Consider the following 13,291-nt stretch of genomic DNA (forward strand, 5'->3'; position numbering starts at 1 on the left):
TCACACTTAAGTTTGTTGTGATGGAATCAGATTTTGAGCACAAAAGATGTAACTGTGATTATTGATACATTTCCTCATAGATAATTTGGGGAAGGGCCAGTACAACACAACTTACAGCGCGAGGAGAGGAGGAGAGCTGATTCTGGAGTGTGGTACCAGAACACCATTATTTTATACTGGTTCTCTTTAACTGTTGTACAAATCAAAGTTTCAGTAATTCTTGCCCAAATAGTTTGTCAGGTAGGAAGAGACCTCCCATTTAATCATATACATATTTTGGGATACCAGGGAAAGTAGGGAGTCACTTATCATGTAGTTTAATTTGGAGATTAGACCTTTAATAGAAGGGGATCCCCTACATATCTTCTCAAAGGGGGTGGCTAGAGAGACATAAGTAGAGTTAAGGAGATAAAGCATTTTGCTGTTTCCCTTCTTGAGTGAGAGCGTTACTACTAAGTTCACACTAGGCGTTTTTGCAGCGTTTTCTTGATGCGTTTTTTAATGCAAATTTTCAGCTGGGTCTCACAGTACCAGCAAAGTCTATGAGATTTCAGAAATCTCATGCACACAGCTTGTTTTCTTTTGTCATCAGGATTTTGTGCTTTGCATGTTTTTTTGCGCAATGGAGCATGTCTAAACTTTATGACCCAAGAGACAAATCTAGCATGCGAAAACTGCAGCAAAAAACACAGCAAGAAAAAACAAGGAAAACATGCTTTTTCTATAGCTTCTTTCCAGTCAAGAGATCATGTTTTGTTGCAGAAAAAAGATGCTGCAAAAACACCTAGTCTAAACATGTCGCTTTTATATATTTGAAAGGAGACCAGACGGTTCCCATATTGGTGTCGACTTTGTCTGCAAATCAGAACAGGCTCACCTATGACCAAATAAGAACCATGGCTGAAGTCATGCTTTAGGGGTTTGCTTGAGGACAAAGAAAAGAGTCTATTGCCTTTTACAAATACATCTCCGGTAAATTTATTTGGACCCAGTAAGTCTGTTGAAGGGTTAGGTCAGGGGAAGGCGTTACTTCCCATAGGAGGGAAATACAGTTATATGAAAAAGTTTGGGCACCCCTATTAATCTTGAGCGTAATGTTTTATAAAAATTGTTTTTTTTGCAACAGCTATTTCGGTTTCATATATCTAATAACTGTTGGACACAGTAAAGTTTCTGCCTTGAAATGAGGTTTATTGTACTAACAGAAAATGTGCAATCTGCATTCAATCAAAATTTGACAGGTGCATAAGTATGGGCACCCTTATCATTTTCTTGTTTTAAATACTCCTACCTACTTTTTACTGACTTACTAAAGCACTTTTTTTTTGTTTTGTAACCTCATTGAGCTTTGAACTGAATAGCCAGGTGTATGCAATCATGATAAAAGCTACTTAAAGTGGCCACTTGCAAGTTGTTCTCTTGTTTGAATCTCCTCTGAAGAGTGGCATCATGGGCTCCTCAAAACAACTGTCAAATGATCTGAAAACAAAGATTATTTAACATAGTTGTTCAGGGGAAGGATACAAAAAGCTGTATCAGAAATTTAACCTGTCAATTTCCACTGTGAGGAACATAGTAAGGTAATGAAAAACACAGGTACAGTTCTTGTTAAGGCCAGAAGTGGCAGGCCAAGAAAAACATCAGAAAGGCAGAGAAGAATGGAGAGATCAGTCAAGGACAATCCTCAGACCACCTCCAGAGAGCTGCAGCATCAACTTGCTGCAGATGGTGTCACTGTGCATCGGTCAACTATACAACGCACTTTGCACAAGGAGAAGCTGTATGGGAGAGTGATGCGAAAGAAGCCGTTTCTGCAAGCACGCCACAAACAGAGTCAGCTGAGGTATGCAAAAGCACATTTGGAGAAGCCAATTTATTTTTGGAAGAAGGTCATGTGGACTGATGAAACCAAGATTGAGTTGTTTGGTCATACAATAAGGCGTTATGCATGGCGGCCAAAAAACACAGCATTCCAAGAAAAAACACTTGCTACCCACAGTAAAATTTGGTAGAGGTTCCATCATGCTTTGGGGCTGTGTGGCCAATGCCGGCATCGGGAATCTTGTTAAAGTTGAGGGACGCATGGATTCCTCTCAGTATCAGCAGATTCTTGACAATAATGTTCATGAATCAGTGACAAAGTTGAAGTTACCAGGGGATGGATCTTTCAGCAAGACAATGATCCAAAACACAGCTCCAAATCTACTCAGGCATTCATGCAGAGGAACAATTACACTGTTCTGAAATGGCAATCCCAGTCCCCAGACCTGAATATCATTGAACATCTGTGGGATTATTTGAAGAGGGCTGTCCATGCTCGGCGACCATCAAACTTAACTGAACTGGAATTGTTTTGTAAGGAGGAATGGTCAAAAATACCTTCGTCCAGGATCCAGGAACTCAATAAAAGCTACAGGAAGCGACTAGAGGCTGTTATTTTTGCAAAAGGAGGATCTACTAAATATTAATGTCACTTTTCTGGTGAGGTGCCCATACTTATGCACCTGTCAAATTTTGTTTGAATGCAGAATGCACATTTTCCGTTAGTACAATAAACATTTCAAGGCAGAAACATTACTGTGTCCAACAGTTATTAGATATATGAAACTGAAATAGCTGTAGCAAAAAAAACAATTTTTATAAAACATTAAGCTTAAGATTAATAGGGGTGCCCAAACTTTTTCATATAACTGTAGTGTGAACATGCGAGACCCACAATTTTTGTATTTCAGCTAATTTGTTGAATGAGAGGCGGGGAAAAAAATTCTGCATAGGCAGAAGGCCCAAAATTTTTTAATTAACTACATATTAGACTGGTATTGTTTACATACTAAAACTTGCAAAGCATTTTTATATTCTGAACATCAATATGGCTATTCCCTTGTGTGAGATCTCTGATGTTTAACAAGTCCTTTTTTGTGTGTAAAACATTTCCCAAATTCTGTACATGAAAATGGCTTCGCCCATGTGTGCGTTTTCTGATGTGTAACAAGACTTGCTTTCAATGTATAACATTTCCCACATTCAGAACATGAAAACGGTTTCTCCCCTGTGTGAATTCTTCGATGGCTGACAAGAAGTGATTTTACCATAAAACATTTCTCACATTCAGAACATGAAAATGGTTTCTCCCCTGTGTGCATTCTCTGATGTGTAACAAGGTAACATTTGTGAGTAAAACATTTCCCACATTCTGAACATGAATAAGGCTTCTCGCCTCTATGACTTCTCTCATGTATAACAAGATATGATTTCCTTGTAAACCATTTCTTACATTCTGAACATGAATATGGCTTCTCACCTGTATGTTCTCTCTGATGAATAACAAGTCTTGCTTTCTCCGTAAAACATTTTCCACATTCTGAACATGAAAAAGGCTTCTCCCCTGTGTGACGTCGCTCATGTGCAACAAGATGTGTTTTCTGTGTAAAACATTTCCCACATTCTGAACATGAAAATGGTTTTTCCCCTGTGTGAATTCTCCAATGATTAACAAGATAACGTTTTAGTGTAAAGCATTTGCCACATTCTGAACAAGAATATGGCTTCTCACCTGTGTGAATTCTCTGATGTGCAACAAGACACGTTTTTTGTATAAAACATTTCCCACACTCAGAACATGAATATGGCTTCTCACCTGTGTGTGTTTTCTCATGGTTAAGAAGACTTGATTTAGCTGTAAAACATTTTCCACATTCTAAACATGAAAAAGGCTGTTCCCCTGTGTGACTTCTCTCATGTTCAACAAGACACGTTTTTTGTATAAAACATTTCCCACACTCAGAACATGAATATGGCTTCTCACCTGTGTGTGTTTTCTCATGGTTAAGAAGACTTGATTTAGCTGTAAAACATTTTCCACATTCTAAACATGAAAATGGCTTCTCCCCTGTGTGAATTCTCTCATGTGCAATAAGATTTGATTTTATTGTAAAACATTTCCCACATTCTAAACATGGATATGGCTTCTTTCTTGTGTAAGCTATTCGATGTTCACAACCACTTGTGTTATTTTTGTTTTGCATAATAGTCTGTGATGAATCAGAAGACTGAAACTTTTCAAAAGTATCATATGGTGGATCTTTACTGTGAAGGGCTGAGGATAAATCTGGGATATTGTCATGTTCTTCACAAGTATCCGGTGTGATAGTATGATCATGTGCAGTCAATTCTGAAAATGTAAGATGTGTCCCCGATCGGCTGGTGCAGTCATCTGCCAAGAATAAAACAGAAATTAAAGCATAGCCATGAAATTAGATTAATAATTATAATACTTAGACTTTCTAGAACATTTCAGTGCAAATTGTATTAAAATTCAATTAGGAAATGATGAAGGCACTGGTGGCAACAGAAGATATCAAAGCAGGGACTCATACATTATGTTAGACCATTAGGCTTCTGCTATTTTCGTCTTGCACTTCGCCACTTTATAGGTTCATGTTTTACTGTACCTGTCACCAAAATGTTGTGAAATATAAAATATTTATTTATATTTAGCGAAATACTCAGTGAAGACTAGTAGAGGTCAGCCTCCAAAAAGGTCCTCAAAACTATCCCACAACATTCACTTCCCATATAACAAATAAGGAACCAACAAATAATAATGGAGAAAAGGTTTATGTAACAAAATACAACACTGAAAACAACATCGAAGTGCAGAATGAAACACACAAGCGACACATGTGTTAACCACTAAAAATACAGCAAACTAGTCTAAGCCCAAAGGGGATATATATATATATGCGCGTGTGTGCTACCAGTGGCAACAAAGCTTCTATTAGCACAATATTTTCAAAACACAGCCCAATAAAACCTGTTCAGAAATTGCAGTAACCCCATCACTCCTTAGTGACCACCAATACATCTTTTTATGGACCTGCGATATAAGAGACTAGCTTCCCCCAATGGTTGACAATCCAGCAGCTATCAGCTGTACAGTATAGCTAACAACTTTATGCATCAGCCATGATCAGTGTTGGCACCGACTAAAGCCGTTTAACCCCTTAAATACTGCAGTAAATAGTGACTACAGCATCTAGATAGTTAACAGAGTGTTGGGGCTCCCTATTTATCCCCATTGGCACCCTAAGATCTTGATCGTGTGGTCCTGATGTTTGCAATGGCAGTTCATGACCAAATAACGGCCTTAAAGGAAACCTATCACCCCCCTGGCGTTTTTAACTAAAAGAGCCACCTTGTGCAGCACTAAAGCTGCATTCTGTCAAGGTGGCTCTTTTATTTGGGTTCCCTTCTAACGCTGCAATATTCGTTTTTTTTAATTTGCCCGCCATACCTGTAGTCTGTCCGGGGGGCATGTCTTTTCCCCCCTGACACAAACGCCTCCCAGCCATCACTCGGCCCCTCCTCTGGCTTCATTAATGTCCCCGGCGCCTGAAATATAAGTTCCCATCATGTGATGTGAGTCAAAGGGCAGCGCAAACTGCGCATGCCCGAAAAAGGAACTTACAGAACAGGCGCCGGGGACGTTAATGAAGGCAGAGGAGGCGGCGCACCAAGGGGCCGAGTGATGGGTGGGAGGCGTTTGTGTTGGGGGGGAAAAGACATGTCCCCCCCGGACAGACTACAGGTATGGCGGGCAAATTAAAAAAAACGAATATTGCAGCGTTGGAAGGAACCCCAAATAAAAGAGCCACCTTGACAGAATGCAGCATTAGTGCTTCACAAGGTGGCTATATTAGTTAAAAAATGCCAGGGGGCGGTGACGGGATCCCTTTAAAATCTGCCAGCAATAGTGGCCTGTTCAGAAGTTATTAAAATTTAGATGCTAAAAATAAACTTCTTAACTCCTGTCATACCACATTGCATTAATTCCTGAAAAGCACCTGAAGGATTAATAAGCTACCTGAAAGCAATTTTGAATATGTTAAGAGGGACTGTTTTTAAAGTGGTATCACGTTGGGGGTCTTACATATTGGAAACCCCAAAAAATCACTTCTAAACTGAGCAGGTCCCTAAAAAAGATAAGTTTAGTAAATTTCCTTGAAAAAATGAAAAATGACCGATACATGACTTGTTAGAATTCTAACAAAATAAAACAACATTTTGCAAATGGTGCTGATATAAAGCAGACACGAGGGAAATGATATTCATTAATATTTTTGTATGGTGTGACTACTTGGATTAAAGGGATAATCAAAGTTCAAAAATTGATAATTTTTAAAAAATTTTGTTAAAATTTCTGAGATTTTTATAAACACTGAAAATATCAATACAAATTTACCACTACCATAAAGTGCAATGTGTCATGAAAAAACAGTCTCAAAATCAATAGGATATGTTTAAGCATTCCAGAGTTAATACCACATAAAGTCACAAGAGGTTAAGAACGCAGCATATATTTGATTTTGCATTTACGTTTTTTCCTTTTTATTTTCAGAGAGGCCACTTTTTCAATTTCCTGACACTATAGATATCATGAGGGCAGTTGTTTCTCTTTTTTGCAGTATGAGTTGTTGTTTTGTATGACGCCATTCACTTTACCATTTAATTTACTGAAAAACAGGTAATAAAGAAGTCAAAAGTGGGGAAAATCGGTAACTACACTTAATGGTAATTTTGCTTCATCAAACCATGACAGACCCGATATATGCCAACCATTCTTTATTGTTCTCATCCACTATGTGTTGAAGTTTTCTATATTGTGATGTTGGCAGAAAAAATTAGCTTAATATTTAAATGTTTATTTAATTCCTTTGTGGCAATTTTCCTTCTTGCAGTTTCAGTTGAATTTTCTTTCTTGTCCTTCTTCCAAGAACCATAACTTTTTTATTTTTCCATGTGATGGCTTGATTCTTTTTTTTTTTCTGACGAATTCTCGTTTTGAATATTAATTTAATCATACAACAAACTGGAAAACAGTAAAATCAATTTTTCCATTGTTGCTTCTTTTTTTAGTTCATTTTACTGTAAAAATTACCCGGCAACATCATTCTCCAGGTCAGAAGAATTACAGAGATGCGAAACTTGTAGGATTGTAAGAAAAATAATGGTATCTGTTGCCATTTATTGAGACTCATAACTTATTTTTTTTAGCACCTCGGGGGACCGAAACCTGCAATAACACAAGCTCTTTTTCTGTATTTTTGTGTGAAAAAAAAAACACCATTTCATTTACTAAATTTGAAACTTGGCCATCCAATTTTTTTACCAGTCAAATCAAACATTAATATTCTGTGCTACAAACCCTAAAGAGATTAACAGTAAGGCTGGAGTCACACTAAACGTCTGAAAAATCGGTCCGAGTCTCCCTGCCGAGAGTCGCATGAGTGTAATGCGAGTGTCAGGCGATTTTTAACACCTAGCATCCGATTTACATCCGATTGCAATGCGATTTAAACATGAGCTTTTACATAGAGCAATTCTCTAGGTCAATTACACATCCTTTTCCAAGGAAATATTCTTCAAAACACACACACAGACATACATATACAGTTGTGCTCAAAAGTTTACACACCCCGGCAGAATTTTTCCTTTCTTGGCCTTTTTTCAGGGAATATGAATGATAACACAAAAACTCCACTCATGGTTAGTGGTTGGGTGAATCCATTTATTGTCAAACTACTGTGTTTTCTCTTTTTGAATCATAATGACAACCCTGGTTGCCTGGTTGCTAGGAATACCCATAAGTACTTAAGCTGCCTATCAGATGTAAATCATTCAGCTGCGGTAAGAAAAACTAAAACTCCGAGCACTAAAAAATACTGGGAGGACCCCCGAGCATGCTCGAGAAATCTCGAGTAACGAGTATATTCGCTCATCAGTAAAGGGAACCTAAACCTGCAATCACATGAGCTCTTCTTCAGTATACTGCATTTTATAGTCCATCATGAAGCTCTGCATTATTATGTGGAGAAAAACACCTTTTAATTTAGTCAATTTAAAAGTTTGCAATCAAATTTTTCTGCCAGTCCAATCAGACAATAATATTCTGTGTTACAGATCCTAAAATTATCATCACATATTTCTAAAATCCAGTGACTGAGAAGAATCTGTGACTTCTCAGCATGTAGTGGTCACTACTCACCTGTGCGGTTATCTGTAGGAATCTCCTCATTACACCACTCATCATCCCTCACATATGTCTCTGTAGTATTAATACGGGGCAGATCTTTACCCTGAAATAAATATTGTAAGAGTCAGAGAGAGATGAAAAAGTCATAAGAAATTATTTAGAAGAACAGAAAAGATGAAATAGCTGCAGGTCTCCTGTACAAATCCGACCTGTCGACTTCTAACTGTAACCAGAAGTCTCCATAACCATAAATATAATTGTGAGAAGTTTCCAGACAACATCTAATGTCTATGATCAGCTTTATCCTGTCATCTCTACCAAGTATAAAACAAACTGAATGGCCACATTATTAGAGACACCCGTCTAGTAGCCTGTTGGACTCCTCTGGTCTTCAGAGCCTCAGCAAATTATTTTGTCAGTAACAGAAAGTGTTAATCCTTCTGCATGAATATTGTCCCTTGAAGACAGGATAGGTTTTTACAGTTGCCACAATATAGGTGGAGATACTGAATTGCTCTGAACAACCCATTCTTACTTGTAAAGCAGATGTTCCATAGGATTAAGAACTAAGCACTATAAGAGCCGGGTAAGCAAGAAGAAATGTACTATCATGTTCCTAGAAGCAATCCATGACTATACAACCATTGTGGCATCAAGCATTGTCCTGCCGCAAGTGTCCTTCTGCCAGAAAAGGATGAACCTAGTTGACCACTGGCCACAAAGCCTAGGTAAGCTCCTGAGCCGAAGACTTGTTTATTTGTACACCCTAGTTGTAGATCCAGCATTGTATTCAGCTGCAGGACATGACTGTACACCGCCTGTCCTTAGAATGACTTGTGATGAAAGCTTCTTCTTCAGTTAATGAGCTCCTTGTATTCATAGGATCTGTTTTTCCTGGATGTTTTTCCTCAATCACAACATTCTCAGTATAATCTCACCACCATTGTATGTAATAAATGATCAAAGTAGATCACATCATCTTATGTTCCCATTATAATGTAGATTCACATTGCAAATATCCACAGAAAAGTGATCAGTGGATCTCCTGGCGTACTCTGGAGTCACTGGTCACATTTCCATTTAGGAAAGTTTATATTAGAAACGTTTTGGTGTCTCTAATAAATCAATCATTTAGTGTATAATACTGGTGGATTAAACAAGACTGAACACAAGACCTTCACAGCCTTCTACATATCACTGGGAAGCTTGGTGTAATGATCATGGTAACAAAGGACCCGACCAGGCCCGTGCAGGGAAAGCCCACTGACGCCAGCACAATCTACAACTGGATGTGTGTCCGTGGACGAACCTGAACACAAGACATTCACAGCCTTCAACATATCACTGGGAAGCATGGTGGCAACCAGGCCTGAGCGGGTGGAGGCCCAGCCGATGCCAGGACAATGTTCAACTAGACGTGCGTCCAAGAATGTACATTCAGCTGAAGTGTATTGTGGCAAAGAGACCAGTACAGTCTGTACGCAGCAAAATACACTGCCGGCCAATCAGAGGCCAGCAGCTGACATCAGCTTGCACGTGACTGGTGGAAGCTGAAGTCAGATGCCGGCTTCTGAAGAGATCACAGCGCAGCAGGGGAGGTAGGGAAGGATGGGGATATGTCCACCAGGATTTGGGCCAGAATGAGGGATATATACAGGGTGATTATGAAAAATTCATCTGGTTTTGCATTTATATTACTGCAAAGACATAAATTTGTTTGTAATAAGAATTTATCAAAAGGTCACATCTCAGAGTTTGAGACTGACTTGAAACTCACCAGGTAACATCAGATCCAAAAATGGCAACAATGCAAGAGAATAGCCCCCAGGTATCCTGATCTGACACTGTGTGACTTCCTTTGGGGGTATGTCAAAGACCGTTTATTTGCATCCTTTGCCAGCAACACTGGATCACCTCAGAGACTGCATTACCGCCGCTCTAATATCGATGGGGACATGGTGCAGCGTGGTCGGGTAGAACTGGATTGCCGCATTGATGTGTGTCATGTGGCAAAAGGACGATAAATACAACATTTATAAACATCATGTGCTAAACTTGGAGAGCTTATGTTTGTTGCTTTTGATTCTGAGAAACATCAGGGTCTTCTTGTTTACAGTCCTGTGGAAGAAGAGGACGGGGACATCTCTCGGGTGTTGTCCTCTCACTGGATAGAACTGGAGGAAACACATACAGGGACTGAATTCATTCTTTATATACAGATAATTATAGGCCGTGTGTATTTAGTCCTGTCTATTACCTGGTGATGTGAGGGGCTGGGGAACCTCCATCCTGACGTCCTTGTACAGATCTTTGTGCCCTTCTAAATACCCCCACTCCTCCATGGAGAAATAGACGGCGAAATCCTGACACCTTATAGGAACCTGACACATACAATGATACCGTCATCCCCCAATCCCTCCATAGCGTTACTGTATAATGTCCCAGCAGTGTCACCTCTTCAGTCAGCAGCTCAATCGTCTTGTAGGCGAGTTCTAGGATCTTCTGGTCATTGATGTCCTCATGTATCAGGGGGTGAGGTGGAGGCCCCGTGATTGGGCTCAGGGGTCTTCCCCATCCCTCAGACACAGGGTCCTGACAGCGCTCACTAGAGGTCTTCTTCACTACTGTGTAATCCTGGTTATGGAGAGACACATTAATAAATCTCACTACAGACATTTCCAGAGTCCTCACCTCTCCAGTTCTGTCCATCTGTTATTCCCATAGATAAGAATGATGTAATGTGACATCATCAGAATCTCTCACCTCTCCAGTAAGCCGGAAGAGGATCTCTAGGGTGAGGTGTAATATCCTCTCCGCCATCTTGTCCCTGTCCCTGTCCATCCTTGTAGGGTCACTCAGGAGAATTCTCTTATATAGAAGATACTTTTCTTTTACTATTGACTTGACCACACGGTCCGATTTACCAGCACCTCCACAACTCTTGACCAGAGTGCACACCATTACCCGCTCTACAAGGTGTATGGAGCGGAGCCGTGTGTGTACAAGGTGTATGGAGCGGAGCCGTGTGTGTACAAGGTGTATGGAGCGGAGCCGTGTGTGTACGAGGTGTACGGAGCTGAGCCGTGTGTGTACGAGGTGTACGGAGCGGAGCCGTGTGTGTACGAGGTGTACGGAGCGGAGCCGTGTGTGTACGAGGTGTACGGAGCGGAGCCGTGTGTGTACAAGGTGTATGGAGCGGAGCCGTGTGTGTACGAGGTGTATGGAGCGGAGCCGTGTGTGTACGAGGTGTATGGAGCGGAGCCGTGTGTGTACAAGGTGTATGGAGCGGAGCCGTGTGTGTACGAGGTGTATGGAGCGGAGCCATGTGTGTACAAGGTGTATGGAGCGGAGCCGTGTGTGTACGAGGTGTATGGAGCGGAGCCGTGTGTGTACGAGGTGTACGGAGCAGAGCTGTGTGTATGTTGTGTGGGGTCAGGAGGGATTTACAGGGTGGATGTAATAAGTTAAAGCAAAGAAGTTGGATAAAATAAACCTTTTAATACAATATATAAAATGTGCTTCTCTTTGCCACATAAACAAATAAGAAACCACACAGACGTTCATTTTATAAATAGAGAACTCTCCCTAATAATTATCCCGCACCATTAATTTGTCAGGACGCCTGTCAGTGATAACCCCGTCTGTGCTGGTATAATTATCTGGGATGTATTATTGTGATGAGGATAAATCCCATATTAATGAGAGACAGGAACAATCTCACCCAAATCCATAACCGGCGGCTCAGAAGAGATGCTCAAAAATTATCCTTCATACAATTAGGGGGTAATTTGTCCAATCCCCACAGTGCACCCTGACCAGAAGGATCTCATGCCAGATTATCTCCTGATGCGTTTCCTCTATTCTTCATCCGTTAAGGCTACTTTCACACTAGCGTCATGCGCTGCACGTCGCTATGCGACGTGGCGGCGCACCGACGCTAGCTGTGGAAGCGCCGCACAATGGGGGCAGCGGATGCTATTTTTCAATGCATCCGCTGCCCCAATGTGAGGTGCGGGGAGGCGGGGACGGAGTTCCGGCCGCGCATTCGTGGTCAGAAAAGACGGGAACGACGCACCAAAAAACGTTACAAGCAACGCTTTTTGGTGGCGACGGTCCGAAGCAACCATCGCACGACTAGTGTGAAAGTAGCCTTACGGGTTTATATCGGGCCAGAAATCAGTCCCAGTACCATGTGACGTTACACTGAAAACACGGCAGTGTTTATTCGAGGATCGAGATAAAAAAGCAGCTTAACCCCTTCACGACATGCGCCGTACTATTACTGCGCATGTCGTGTCTCCCCATTTGATGTGGGCTACGGCGGTGTGCCCACATCAAAGTCGCGACATGTCAGCTGTTTTGTACAGCTGACATGTGCGCGCAATAGTGGCAGGTGAAATCGCGATTCACCCGCCGCTATTAACCTGTTAAATGCCGCTGTGAAATGCTGAGATCTATCTATCTATCTATCTTAGATCTATCTATTATCTGTCTATAGATTTATATATCTATCTATATGTGTTTGCAAACATTATTCTTCAATGGAATATGTAAAAGAAGAGGTTACAAAAATTGAAAGGAACGGATGGCACTCACCGGTTAAAAAACTTCTTTATTCCAATACTTTAAAACATTGGCGTCGGGAGGATGGGAGCAGGAGTGGAATGGAAGACAGCTGTTTTGCGCTGCAGTGGCACTTCTACTGGTCAGTAGATCCCATCCTCCCGACGCCAATGTTTTAAAGTATTGTAATAAAGAGGTTTTTTAACCGGTGAGTGCCATCCGTTCCTTTCAATTTTTTTATCCATTGTGGCTATTTTCTTTGAAGTGGCACCCCGGCTCATGGAGCACTTACTGCTGTATACATGCTTACAGCATCAGTTCATGCAATTACCTGTGCACTGAGTGGGCTTCCCCGCTGTGCGGATTAACACTTTGTAAAAGAAGAGGTTGGACAAGGAAATTACATCACAATTCTTTTTTTTTTGTTACATAGTAACATAGTTAGCAAGGCTGAAAAAAGACATTTGTCCATCCAGTTCAGCCTATATTCCGTCAGAATAAATCCCCAGATCTACGTCCTTCTTAAGATCCAAATCACAGTAAGGCCAGCGTCACACTCGGCGTAAGACAATACGGTCCGTATTTTACGGCCGGAATACGGCCGGAATACGGAGAAATGTTCCCAAAATAGTGATCCGTAGGCAGGGTGTGTCAGCGTATTTTGCGCATGGCATCCTCCGTATGTAATCTGTATGG

The 13,291-nt window shown here is 40.9% G+C and overlaps 1 protein-coding gene across 1 annotated transcript in view; it reads right to left on the minus strand.

Moving 5' to 3' along the window:
• LOC143768163 (uncharacterized) overlaps positions 1–13,291 on the minus strand; it is a 120,659-nt gene that overhangs the window by 37,686 nt on the left and 69,682 nt on the right. Inside the window, exons 10-11 of the mRNA XM_077256852.1 lie at positions 8,045–8,135; positions 2,875–4,213 (exon numbers count right to left, since the gene is read on the minus strand). Of these exons, the coding sequence (XP_077112967.1) occupies positions 2,875–4,213; positions 8,045–8,135 (1,430 nt within the window). The remainder of the gene's footprint in view (positions 1–2,874; positions 4,214–8,044; positions 8,136–13,291) is intronic.

The sequence above is a fragment of the Ranitomeya variabilis genome, chromosome 4, assembly GCF_051348905.1.
Source record: "Ranitomeya variabilis isolate aRanVar5 chromosome 4, aRanVar5.hap1, whole genome shotgun sequence".
NCBI lineage: Eukaryota > Metazoa > Chordata > Amphibia > Anura > Dendrobatidae > Ranitomeya > Ranitomeya variabilis.